The sequence below is a fragment of the Cydia pomonella genome, chromosome 12, assembly GCF_033807575.1.
Source record: "Cydia pomonella isolate Wapato2018A chromosome 12, ilCydPomo1, whole genome shotgun sequence".
NCBI classification, from domain to species: Eukaryota; Metazoa; Arthropoda; class Insecta; order Lepidoptera; family Tortricidae; genus Cydia; species Cydia pomonella.
Genome location: NC_084714.1, coordinates 13,853,611 through 13,867,236, shown reverse-complemented (window position 1 = coordinate 13,867,236; position 13,626 = coordinate 13,853,611). Strand labels below are relative to the sequence as shown.

At 42.7% G+C, this 13,626-nt stretch overlaps 1 protein-coding gene across 4 annotated transcripts in view; it reads right to left on the bottom strand.

Moving 5' to 3' along the window:
• The window catches only part of LOC133523661 (zinc finger homeobox protein 4), a 151,297-nt gene that overhangs the window by 97,378 nt on the left and 40,293 nt on the right, over nt 1-13,626 (bottom strand). For 3 of the 4 annotated variants that reach the window (XM_061859337.1, XM_061859339.1, XM_061859340.1), the window contains exons 3-4: nt 6,322-9,029; nt 1,374-4,224 (exon numbers count right to left, since the gene is read on the bottom strand). In XM_061859337.1, the coding sequence (XP_061715321.1) occupies nt 1,374-4,224; nt 6,322-9,029 (5,559 nt within the window). The remainder of the gene's footprint in view (nt 1-1,373; nt 4,225-6,321; nt 9,030-13,626) is intronic. The other variant, XM_061859338.1, reaches the window with a different exon arrangement.

Below are 13,626 nucleotides of genomic sequence, written 5' to 3'. Positions count from 1 at the left end.
GCGCGTGCGCCGCGCATTGCCGCGCTACGCGCCGCCATTTCAATTTCAACTAAATATTTGCATATCGCCTAACTCCCCAATTTCGGCCCACTCTTATGTAAATGTGTCAGGAGAATAGCAAAAACTGCAGCCGGCAAGACCCCACAAGCGACCAAGGATCTCATTATTATGTAAAACTCGACAAACTTCTGTAGTGTTATGTCTGTATATATTTTTGTCCTTAGAGGCCCGCGCCGTCAGACGTTAGCCTCGATCGATATTCGAAGTAACTAAACAATAAGATACGGTTATATCACAAGTTCTTAAGATGCCTCTACAAAACAAACACAAATATATTTATATATATCTAAACAGATATACCTATCGCAATACACATCTCGAGCGGCGTCGGAAACAATTGTACAGCGCACTATTATTACATCTAATAGTATACTTTTACACGATCAACTTATTTACAGTGGAGGTCCTAAGAAAATAATTTACAGACACTTGAATCCTACAAGGCACCTTATTTAAATAGTAATATAGACTTCAGGCTTCGCTATGACTTTACAAAATAACTAAAACGTTTTAAATTCTCTAAAATATATAAATTTGGTTTTCATTAAAATCCTACAACAATCGACAAGTCTCTAATATCTAATAGGAGTTTTAAATATGAACAACTAGGAAGAATAATATTATGCAACAGATTACTAGTCTACACACCACGGAGTGTTGGTTTTTCAATGAGCAAATGAGAAGTCGAGTATCGGGAGCAGAATGAAAATAAGAGACAATAGACATTGACGTATAATTTCCGAGAAAGTCTTTTGATTGGCGTCATTTAAATAATTGATTATTCATGTGGAGCGAAATGCATGTGCGCCAGATCGGTCCCATTAGATATACGAACGTCCTTCACGCGTCCTACCATTGTTGAGAATGGTTTGCATTTGAATAGCGGCGGCGCAGAGGCCGCCCACCGGTCGGAGCGGCGGCCCGCCTTCACGCCGACAATGCTTGCAGTATCACTACCAGCCGCACCGCAATGCAGGGTGACAAGACGACCAAGTAATCAACAAAACCCAGCCAAGTTTAAACAAAAAATCGACCCGCTAAGTCACTGGAAAACCAACACTACATGGGAAGCATAAAACTATTTGATACTAAACCTACATTTTATTTACAACAGGACTCAGTAGTAGGATAATAGAGCAACGACCGTCACGGCACGAAATGAGCTTGCTCAATGTACGGTCAATGGAGCTTATCTACACATGCTTAGTCCGCGAGTGAGCGAAGCTCGTCGCTGCGAGGTTCTACATAAACGGAGCGAATCGCGTAGCGCTCGGGAGCGGTATGCGACGCAAACCGCGGTCAAGTGCACTCACCGTTGCCAGCGAGCTGTGGCCGCAGGAACGCGTTATGGAGCTCCCCACCGAGGCCGCCTTCTAGCCGCGCCGCCATCTGCATGAGCGCCATGGTGCTGTCTTCCGCGCCGACTCCGACCACGCCCACGCCGACGCCGGTCTCGAGCCGCGCGCGGACCGTGGCGATGTGCCCGCGCGTAAATACGTGATCTTGTACGGAGTACTTGTGACTGTACTTGAAATCACACACTCGACACTCCTCGGGTGGCGGCGCGTCTGACACTTCCGATAAGCCAGCCGCAAGCCGCGCCTTCTTCTCTTTCGCACGCGCGTTCTGGAACCACACTTGTACTACGCGTTTCGGAAGCCCGATCTCCCGCCCGAGCGCCTCGCACTCGGCCATCGTTGGCGTTTTATAATCGCTGAATAATGATTTCATTATTTTCACTTGTAGGGAGGACATTTGGGTGCGGAAGCGTTTGCCGGGCGGTCTCGGGGTCTGTTGTCCGGGCAGTGGTGACGTCGGCTCGTCCTCTTCGTAGAACTCCATGGTCTCAGATGCGGTATCTGAGCGTTCATCAGCGTCTGATCCCGGCCTTGAGAGGTCGACTGGTTTGCTGAGATCTAAGGGTATCTCCGGTTTTCCATGTTCATTGCGCCTTTCGGAGGGCTCATTGTTGCCGCCATTTTGTTGGGCAGCAGCATGCGCTTGTAGTTCACTAACGTAGCGCTTCATAGATTCCTCACTGTACTGCTTGATAAATTTCTCCATGTCTGAGTGAAAGGGTGGAAAAATAGGGGGCAACATGGGAGCCCCCGCTTGCGAAAAATTTTGCTGCCGGTCACTTTGTTGGGAGCCAAAACTGGGAGTTGATTCGGTGCTTAGTTCTTCGTCTGGAAGAGCATCAACGTTGATCTCACCTCGCGCACATTGGTCAGCGTGTTTGGTGCTCAGGTGGCTTTCTAAAGCACTCTTTACTTTGAACAACGCTGGGCAAAAAGGACATCGCTTATTTATGACTTGTGCATGCGCACGAAACTGCCCCTTTCTCTCTCGCGCACGTGTATTTTGAAACCATACTTGTACCACTCTTTTTTTTAATCCAACTTCACGAGCTATATTTTCTAGCATCTTTCTGGAAGGATTGGACTCAATTTGGTACTTCTGATAGAGATAATCTAGTTGTTCAGGTAATATCGTAGTTCTTAAACGCTTGTCTTTAGGCTGTTCTCCAGTGTCCACTTCTTCGTATTCATCGAATTTCCTCTTTACAGCCTGTTGGTTCATCGCTGCAACTAACGGGTGTCTCGCCTCGTCATTGCCGAGTTGAGCGTTCAGTTGTTGTAACTGTGCGTGTTGCTGCAGGATACCAAATGGGGAATCCGGTGGATACGTGGGAAACAAGTTTGGGTTCATGATATGAACAAGTTGATGCTCCCGCCATAAATCAAACCGAGGGAAGACTAGGTTGCATTTATCACATTGAAAGTTTCCATCTTTCTCGTCACTTCTTGGTGCAAGTGCCATGGGTGTAACTGGCGTATGGGGAGTGGATGGTGCCGGAGACACCGGATAGTTGGCAGCCGCGGGTGTAGGCGTGCGAGGGGGCGCAGGGGATACGGGCACGTGAGGTGCGTGGTGCTCGACTGTACTAGAGTTTGAATCTTCACTACTCAAAGTCGCTGCTACTTGCGCTGCAGCCGCCTGGGCCTGTGCCGATCTCTTGGCATCTTCTTCCTTAAAGCAGTGTGTCTTTTGATGTCTAATTAATTCATAATAACGCTGGAACACTAATTGGCACTTTTTGCATTGATAATTAAGCCCGGGAGTTCTTTGAAATCGGTTTGCATCATCAGTCGCACCTGCAGGTGGTTCTGCGGCCGGTTGGTTTTCGTAAACCTTTCTTGCTTTTTGTCTAGCGTTTTGAAACCAAACTACGATTACTCTAGGACTCAATCCTAGTAGTTTCGATAGATATTCTAAATCATCGTCTTTTGGATATGCGTTATTCTCAAAAAATTCTTGTAGAACTTTGATTTGGTAATCAGTGAATCTAGTTCTGTTGGCGCGTTTGCCAGAAGACCCCGAGCTGTTGGATCCGTTCGAGTTGCCCCCGGAAAGTCCGAAATCGGCCGGTCCCCTGCCGGGACTGAGGCTGCGATTTGGGGTCAAAGGTAGGACGTTCGGGGGCGCGGAGTTTGGGGACGTGAAATTTGGATTCAACTTTGGCGGTAGCATCGACGGGTGAGGCGGCTGCGGTATACTCGTAGCCGGGATAGAGTCAAGTTGTGACTGGATCAATGAATTCAGAGACAGATGGGTGGGTGTCTGCGGCCTTGATATGTTCTGGTGGTGATCAGAATGATTTAGGCTGGGAGCAGGGCTTTGAGATGGTGCCTGAGGAAAGACGAAACTTTTGTCTTCCTGATGCCTATCATCATAAGAATTGTACTTTTCTTCTATCGAAGGCTCATCGTTGGGTTCTGATTTGACATCTTGATGGTTAATAGATGGCTCTTCTATTTTGACTTTTTTTTCTGGGGGAGGTTTTCCTTCGTCCGAGCTCGCAGATGAATCTAATGGCGTAACCTTCGCCTCTCCGGTCTTTTCATACTCTTCGAGATTGAGTGTCGTTGATGGCGGATTGTTGAAATTGTATGGCGAATCCTTATTACGCTGTCGTTCTTTGAATAGCGTATTTCTGAACCAATGCTTGATTACCTTGGTAGCGAGTCCAGATTGCTTGGCCATCTTAGCGATGGCTTCATCGCTGGGCGAGTTGTTGATGTCGAAGTGCGCTCGCAAAATCTTCAGTTGTTCATCAGTAATGCGAGTGCGAGCGCGTTTCTGTCCAGCTGCAGCATTTGCCTGCTAACAAAAAAAAACACATCAAATTAAGCCACGGTTTTTAATACAAAAATCATCCTATACGAGTAATAGACAAAGCCCTACTGGAATGTTAAAAGCATTTGTCTACGGCCCTATCGATCGCTGTTCGCAGGTAAGTTAGAATAACAAGACCCGTTGGCGTTGTTAATAATAAGATTCGACCCTCTAGCTAGTTAACAAAAGATCGTCTGTCGCCTTTATGCAAACAGATAGCTAACGTTCGAATCGTTATCTTACAATAGCCGTCAATATCCTTTCCGTACGGAGTTCAAACAGTAAAGCTTACAGGAATAATCAGACCGGTGCCTCGTGATCGTTAAACAAACATGGTGCCTATTTAATGTTACTTATGTAAATAAAACTTAGATAACGCTGAGTGCTCTGTTAAAAACGATTTTGCGTGGTCTTTAGATAGGTACATGGCTAATAAATAAGTTTCTAAATCGGAGAAAACATCGTCAAACTTTCTTATAATTATGTTATTGTGTTGTTACACAGAGTATAAGATTACAAATAATTATATTGATAAACTAAGCTTGGTACGCATTTAATAAGAATTATAATTTAAAAATAATTTCTGCAATCAGGTATTAATAATTTAGGTATCTATCTGTACTTAAATAATTTTAAGTTATTTATGTATAGGTATCTAAGTACATTGCTTTATATTAGATTCCTAATAATGTAGATGTCCCAGTGCTCGTTACTGCCTTAGTAAATTGTTGGCTGAGAATACAATTGCGATATCCGTTTATGGGAAAAATGGTTTTTTAATGATTTGTAAAGTAACAAAAAATATGCTACAATTGACACTAATCGATAAAAAAACAGCCTATATACGTCCCACTACTGGGCACAGGCCTCCTTTCATGTGCGAGAGGGCTCGGGCTATAGTCCCCACGCTAGCCCAATGCGGAATGGGGACTTCACATACAGCTTTGAATTTCTTCGCAGATGTACCTATGCAGGTTTCCTCACGATGTTTTTCTTCACCGAAAAGCTAGTGGTAAATATCAAATGATATTTCGTACATAAGTTCCGAAAAGCTCATTCATACGAGCCAGGATTTGAACCCGCGACCTCCGGATTGAAAGTCGGACGTCATATACATTCGGCCACCACCGCTTTAAAAAATTTTTTTTTTTCAAAAATGTGCTATATCCGCATTTTATATACTCTGTTAACTGGAAATTATCACAAAAATTGTGACTTATCCAAAATTTTGTGTCATGTCATACATTATACGTTTAACATTTACATAAAAAAATGCTTTTATTGCATGATTACCACTTTAGCCAGAGCTCAACGAGGGGGGGGGGGGGGGGGCGGGTTTAGGGTTGGCAACACGCATGTAACTCCTCTGGAGTTGCAGGCGTACATAGGCTACGGAGACTGCTTACCATCAGGCGGGCCGTATGCTTGTTTGCCACCGACGTAGTATAAAAGACACAAAATGTTGGATATGCTGAAAGCTCCCGTAAACGTATGTGCTTAAATGATATGATAGTAATGATAAATAAGTTCAATATTTCTTAAATACAAAACTATTCGAAAAAATATTAAACTTAAAGTCATTGTCAATAGACGTGATACACATTTAACATTAGCATGACGAGCACTTGGACGTTTACTTAAGTACTTATTACTCCTAGACGTCATAATTAATTAATATTTTGTTAGTATTACATAATAGATGATCGTGGTTTCCGAAGACGCGTGCCTTGACTCGTATTGTCATATTATTAAAGGTTAGATTTGACAAATCTACGCGTCATCGTGGATGACACGAACTATACGTACGTATACTTTAATATCTTAAGTAAACAAAAGTATTTTTACTTAAAACTACATACTTGCATAAATTGAATCGATTATTTATACGTGATTGTTGACTTATTAGAAATGATTGAATTGATATGATTTTACATTGAAAAGTATTCTTTAACTAAACGTACCTACGTAGGTACCTAATTGATTGTGCAAGTATGTAGAGATAATAAACTAGTAATTAACTATCATACTGAGTAATAAGATGACGTGAGGCGTTTAGTTATTATTTATAAATTAATTACAACTGACCTGTTGTTGTTGCTGCAACATTTGTTGTTGTTTCATCTGAGCGTCGTGAGCGAAAGGCATTGCATCGAAGGGCGGTGGGGGCAGCATCAGTGGCACCAGCGGCGGCTGCAAGTTCATGGCAGCCAAGGCGCCTACGTTCAGACCCAGCGGCAGGCCCAGCGATAACATCTGAGCCACCATCGGGTGCAGCTGTCCGAGCTGTTGCTGCAGCTGCAGCATGTTCAGCGCGGCTTGCATCTCCTGCACTTGAGCCGCCAGCAAGGCTCCGGCCTGAGCTTCGCCAGTACCGTTTCCGTTCTCATTAGTGAAGTTGCCGGCACTCTCGCCGCGGGGTGAGGGCGACCTCTCCTCTTGGGGTGCAGGCGAGGCAGCGCGCGGCGAGTTAGGCGCACCAGATTTCCTTTCATATTCCGACTTGAAATGTTCAGCGAACTGCTCCAGGAACTCAAGAGGAACTTTATCTTTATGCACTTCTTCACAATGAGTTTTTAACACGAACACACTAGAAAACTCCTTGTTACAATGTTGACACGTCGATTTGGTTTCACCATCCGGAGGCTTCTCCTCGGGCGGCGGTGGTGGCGGACTCGGCGCACGTGCCATATCACGTTCTTCTTGCATTTTTCGCCGCTGATTGTCATTGTATTGCATGACGAGGTCGAAGCCAAATGTCTCAAGTAGTTGTTTGTACATTTGCGAGTTTCTTTTGGGCGGGTTGCCCTTGGCGACCATCTCGTCTAGAGCAGCTGCGTCTGCGTCAGCTAGCGGCGAATGTGCCCGCGCATCGCCAAACGGGCATGAAGTTGCACGATGTGCGTCGAGTAACTCCCCGGTAGGAAATGACGCGTGGCAGCGATCGCACGAGGCGCTACCTGCGCGAGGGGAGCGCGGGCTACCTGGCCGCGCGGGGGGCGATGAGCGCGGGCCCCCACTGCTCGTTGACGAAGGGGATGTATTTTTCGGCGACAACACGTCTTGTAAAATTTTAGCGGGGTCGTTTCTGTCCGGCTGCTCTACCAAAGGGCGCGATAAGTCCACGTGTCCGGCGGCCGCGAGTTCTTGCAACTTGCCAGCTCGCGTTTGATGTAGCACGGATCTCATATGAATGTCGAGAGTGCTGCCTTGAGTATATGCTACTTTGCAAATGTTACATTTGTAGCGCTTACGTTCATCTTCCTCACTTGATGTGCTTTTAGGTGTTAGGGTTAAATTGGAAGGCGCCGAGCCAGCTCCCGGTGAAACGGGAGGGTTGTTGTTATTTTGTTGTTCTTGCATGGCTCGTTTCAATTTGTGCAAATGACTCACGCTGTTATAATGAACAAGTAAAATGTTCTTTTGGGTGAACGACTCTTTGCATACATCACATTTGAATGGTCTATTAGGGTCAAGATATTTCTCCATTGGATATGTGAGCTTCTCACCCTTTCGATGTAGGAGTGTTTTATTATGCGCTGTCAAATAAGACTGACGAGTGAAAGCAACTTTGCATCTGTGGCATTTGTATTTTCTATTTGGATCATTGTAAGAATCTTCTGCCATAGCTTGTGAATTTAGGTAGTCTTCTAGGAACTGTTGGTCTTTGTAAACGATGGAATCATCTGAGTTTTCCGCATCGTTGTGGCCCGATTCATCTGCTACGGTTGCACTTGAATCTCTGTCTTCCAGTTCAGCCATCTCGTCTTCAGGTGTTCTTAGAGCTTCTTTACGCAACAGCTCTGCTGTAGCAGCATCTAAAGCTGTTCCTTGGCTCGCCTGTAGCAAAGGGTTGGAGGCTAGACTACGTTTGAAAGCAGCGAGCTCTTCTTCAGATAGTTCTGGGTGTGAAGTTTCTACATGTTTTTGTAGAGCAAGGACGGATCTGAAGCTTCGCCCACAGAGTACACATTTAGTAGCATCACGAATAACGTGGTATTGTGAGTGAAGTTGAAGTTTTTCGACAGTCTTGAAAGCCAAGCTGCATTGGTTGCAGCGGTATTTGTATACATGTTTTTCAGATACGGACATGTTAGCAATAGAGTTGCGGGCATGCGCTTCTCTAAAATGATTTTGTAGCGCATGAGCGGTGTCGAAATACCGATTACAGCCCTTCTTCCAACAAACGTATCCTGGGCCTTGAGGTGTTTGTTTCAGTTCGAAATGACCAGATTCGTTTTGATGTTGACATAATTCGTCCACATTACGAAAAGTGCGATTGCAGGTGGAGCACCGTTCTGTTTCTCCATCCGCACTTCCTTCAGAGCGCGGGGATGAGATCTCTCGCTCCTCATCGCCCTGGCGTCCATCTCCTTGCGTTTGGGCACCTCCGTTTAGCCAATGGCTTTGATCGACAAGTAGTAGTAATCTCTGGAGGCCCTCAGAGTTGACAGAATGGATTTGCATCACGTGTCGTTCAAGAGCTGGCCTTTCCTTAAATGCGTCTTGGCAAAGCGGGCAAATGAAGTGTCTGACGTTGTCTCCGTGTGAGGCGGTCACATGAGCGTGTAGTCGGCTCTCGCTTCCACAACTGAAATTGCAGTAAGGACAAGCGTGTGGGCCTGGAGTTTCACGTTCTTCGTCCCTTTCGCCGGATCCTGGTTGTGGCGGTTGTTGTTGTTGCATTTGCTGTTGTTGTAGCTGTTGCTGCGCTTGCTGTTGATGTTGCTCCAAAAATCGCATCATTTTCTGTTCTTGCGTCAATTCAGGCTTCTGATCAACCGGATCTTTGTTATCTGTGAACAAAATAAAATACGTGAGTTATGTCCTACTTGTATGTTCTAAAAATAAACACTAAGTATGTAGGTTACAAGATCAGTAAAAATTAAAAATAGATCATCGAACCTCCCGCTACGGAATCCGTACTGCGAATGGATACAGATCTGTAAGCCGCACGTCCAGAATGTCTACCTATACACGAGATTTATCTACAAAAAAGATTATTTCTATAAATGAAGCTCACTATTGTTCGGCGTGAACGTTTGTTACTTTTCTGAATCGAAGTTAAAAATAAGAATCTCCTCCTTTATATTATTAGTAGGTTCGTTTTGTTTGCGATGTCCCGGCAAGACAAAGGTATCGCTCTATCCATCCCGTACGCACACACGCACAAATGCATTAATGCTAAGGTAACAAGTATATTGTAATTTCGCACACAAAGAAGATACAGGACGGGCAAACAATCATTGTTCATTATTACAAAAGGTTTCGAATATTTCGTTTCGCATTGGATCAAATGCATTGACGGGTATGACGGTGAGTGCGAGGGGGACAGGTAGTGTGGAGATATGTGAGAGTGCAATTATTATTTGACCAGGGATAAGTCCGCGGCGTGTGAAAGAAGCTGGCCGCATTGTTTACGCTCAAATAAGGAAGGTGAAAGAAACGGCCGGCAGGGGCACAGATTCGTTAAGTAACGTTACAATCACGCTTTATTAGATGAGCAACTGACAGCCTGCCCGTCTATTGTACTCATTTAAGATACAGAAAAAAAAATGACACAAATAAATCCGAGGATAACCGTCAAACAAAAGAATTCAACGTGCATTTGAAATAGGTCATAAAATTTTACTTCTTAAAAATCTTATATACATTTGTAGGTAACAATTTTTGGATTAATCAAAGTTACAGTCAGTGCAAAAAAATTAAGGGGCATTACATTTAATTAAAACTCGAAAAATATCTCACAGTCGAGCAGATCCGAAACCAGTCGTGTCCCCTGTCCGGAACCCGTTCTATAGTTTTAATCAGTTAAAACCGTTACATCTAATGAAGGGGAGAGGGATAAGTAAGTAAATCCGAGTAATAATAGCGCAACTGACCCTAAATCCAGGGCGAAGTGACCAGTGAATGTAATTATTTATGATGGAGAATCGTCGACCCACCGTCTGGCGGGAGCAAAGAACAATGCCCAGGTAAAGAGACCTTGTCTGCATAAATGCCATCTCCAACGCTTTTTGTCAATGGACAAAGGGTCTTTTCTAAGGAAACACCACATCGTTATAGCGTCGTAAAGTAGGTATTGTGCAGTGCGATATAAGTTTTGTTTTGCAAGATTTAGGTCAGGATTTTTACAATGTGGCGTCAGTAACACAATGGAGCTTGAACGATTTTTTGCTGCCGAGACTGAGGTGTTGCGTTTTGTGTTCCGCTTTTAGGAAATTGATTGCACACATGCACAAGATTTTAAAGACAAAATCTTGTTAAATCTTTTTAAATCGATTTAGGGATCTTTTTATGAGAATTGCAAGATTGATAAAAAATCCTTATATTACAAGTTTGCTTTGCAAAAAAGTCATTACACATACAGAGATCCAACTGGTTCTTTGACTCAACACGAAGGGGTAATTTCAGACCGGTTATAATCTGGTTTTAATTGTAATTGATGATGAGAAACATTAATGAATAAAGAAACCAAGGGACAAAAAACGCGTCATATCCAATTATGATATGAGTAACAAAAACGCTACTTTTGACACTGATATATTCAAATAATATCGTATCTTTAGGAAATTTTGGACGTATTTTAAAGTTCGAATTGGGCCGTAATACTATGATTCTCGTACAAGTACTTACTTGTTCTTAGAGTTACTTTACCAATTATGTTTAAAATTAACGGATTTCCATAGGGGGCTTGAAATTTTCTTAGGTACCTACAAGCGATCATTTAAGACGATCCTCTATAAGGTGAAAATAAGTAATAAGCATAAACATGAGACACAATGGTGTAAGCCGGATTTCTTTCGCCTTCACATTTCTCTCGAAGTTTATCGTATTTCACCGCGGCCATAAACATGCGATGGGCGATGCGGCCGGCGACATTGTACGATGATGTAGCTCCTCATCACAAGGGGCAATCATCCTTAATGCGCGATGGCCACATACGTAATGCGAGTCATTGTCCCGCGTGTGGTACTTATGGAAAATTCGCGTTCTCAATTCAAATCTTCTTTCCGTCTCCCTCGCGCGCGGGGCGGAGCCGCCTCCGGCCAATGACAGCCTCCGCCTGGTGGCGACACCGTGTAAGGCGTACGTTATTAAAGAAACCTGTTCTAATGTTGCGCGCTTTAAATTAAATTTAGTCCGTGTGTAATTATCTCATTATTGTGATTACGAATTCTCCGCTAAATGCTGCTGGGAATGGAGATTGCCTGCCTAAGTGACGGTCACGCAGCGAGGCAAACATTGCCTAATGTCTAATGTTAACTTGTTAACTATTTACCGAAAACACAAAACACATGATGTCTGTCAAAGATCCACCGAAGCACAAGTAAAAACGCAAAACAAAATTGATTAAGGAACGAATCGGTTTAAATTGGAAGGCGATAGTGACGTTTCGAAATCACATTCATAAGTCGATTCAGTATTACTTTATCGATACGAACGCCGGTAATGGTTCTGGTTGAATTAATTTTAATGGGATTTTTACGCTTTATAGAATAAAATGTTTTGAAATATGCTTAGGCAAAGTAATAAATAATCATGAATTTATTTTGCCATAGTTGTTTTGTAAGAAGTTTGTTACGAGCAGCGACATCTAGCGTTAGGTGGATAAACGGCTTGGAAAAAATGAGCACGCGCGGCGGCATGTAATCAGTTCACTTCACTATCATCATCTAACCTGTTGAATTATGGCGCGTAAGTCGCGTAACAGATGCTGAGCGGATATTTTTGAAGGATAATATTGCCATAAAATGTTTTGGGCAAAATAGTCGTTTTGGCCTTTCTGTCCAGGCAAAAAGATCTCAAAATTGTTTGACTTCTATGAATATATTGATTTACAGTATACTTAGAAGTCTTTTTCTTAATTTTAATAATTTTGTTTTTAGACAGATTTTGGTTTAACCATTTGATACAAATAAAAATTATGATAAAGATAGGCTAGAAAATGCTATTAGTTTCTTAACCCATTCAGCGCTAATCACGACACGTTGTCGTATTGCCTCTACAAAAAATTTCCACTGCATACCGGGAAAGCCAGGTTATCGGCTACGACGTAATACTACGACCGTAGCTCCGCGGTGAATGTATTAAACGGAAAAAAATACTAAGGGGCTGTCCATTAATCACGTTACAGTACTGTACTGTACTGATAGTGACCCTGCCAATGATGCCGATGGTTTTGGGTTCGAATCCCGGTAAGGGCATTTATTTGTGTGATGAGCACAAATATTTGTTCCTCAGTCATGGGTGTTTTCTTATGTATTTAACTACTTGTATATTACATATATTGTTGTCCGAGTACCCATAACAGAAGCCTTCTCGAGCTTACCGTGGGACTTAGGCCCTCAAACAGGGATCGTAAGCCTAAGCGTCCCGTCAGCGTATCGTAAAAACGACTCACAGTTGACAGTTTTTTTAATGAATAAGACAGTCATATGATTATTTCATTTTTGTAGATACCATATATCGACGAACAAATACATGTCATATTGATGGGGGGGGGGTCAACGAACTTGCCAAAAAAATATGACGTAATTAATGGACAACTCCTAAGACAAATGGCTCAAAAGGAAGTCTAACGCAAAAATACAACAATAGGCTATCAACGCCCCGATAATTATCAAACAAACTACTTGTTTCCTTCTTGTCACTTCGCTGAACATGAAAAGAAGGTTTAAAAAAAGAGGTAGGTATTGTTTTATTCAATTATCTACTGACCTACTTAAAATTTCAGTAGAGGCAAACAAGGTGGACACTGAACTAATCAATTACTAAATTATTAATTAAGGGCCTGTTTCACAATGTCTGAGTAAAGTATTGGATAGCTAATTAACAAATATTATTAAATAAAAATTTCCTACAAAACTTAGCACTTTATCTACCACTTCTAGCAGTTAAGCTTATTTGAAGATTGTGAAACGCCAAAGATGGCTTTATTTGTCAGATAAGTGGCAAGTAGCTTATTCAGGACTTTACTTGGACATTGTGAAACAGGCCCTAAAACTAAATCAATACTTTACTGTTTTTATTACAAGCTTTTATTTACTTTCACCTGACCGGTAATCAAATCTTGAAAGTTAAATTTGACCCACTTCCCGGTTTCCGATGAAGCTGAAAATTTGCATACATAAGTAAGTCGGGTGACAATGCAATATTATGGTACCATCGAGATGATCTGATGATGGAGACAGGAGATGGCCATAGGAACTCTGTGATAAAACAACGTAACCTAATTGTGTTTGGGGTTTTTAGAATTGTCTCGATGAGTATTAGTTACTTGTTGAAAGAAAAATACAGTCAAGTTTAAGTTTTTGCCAAAAACTTATTTGTATTAGAATGACATAAAAAGGAGTTTTTGTTAAGAACTTTCGGGAGCCAAATACGTCTGAG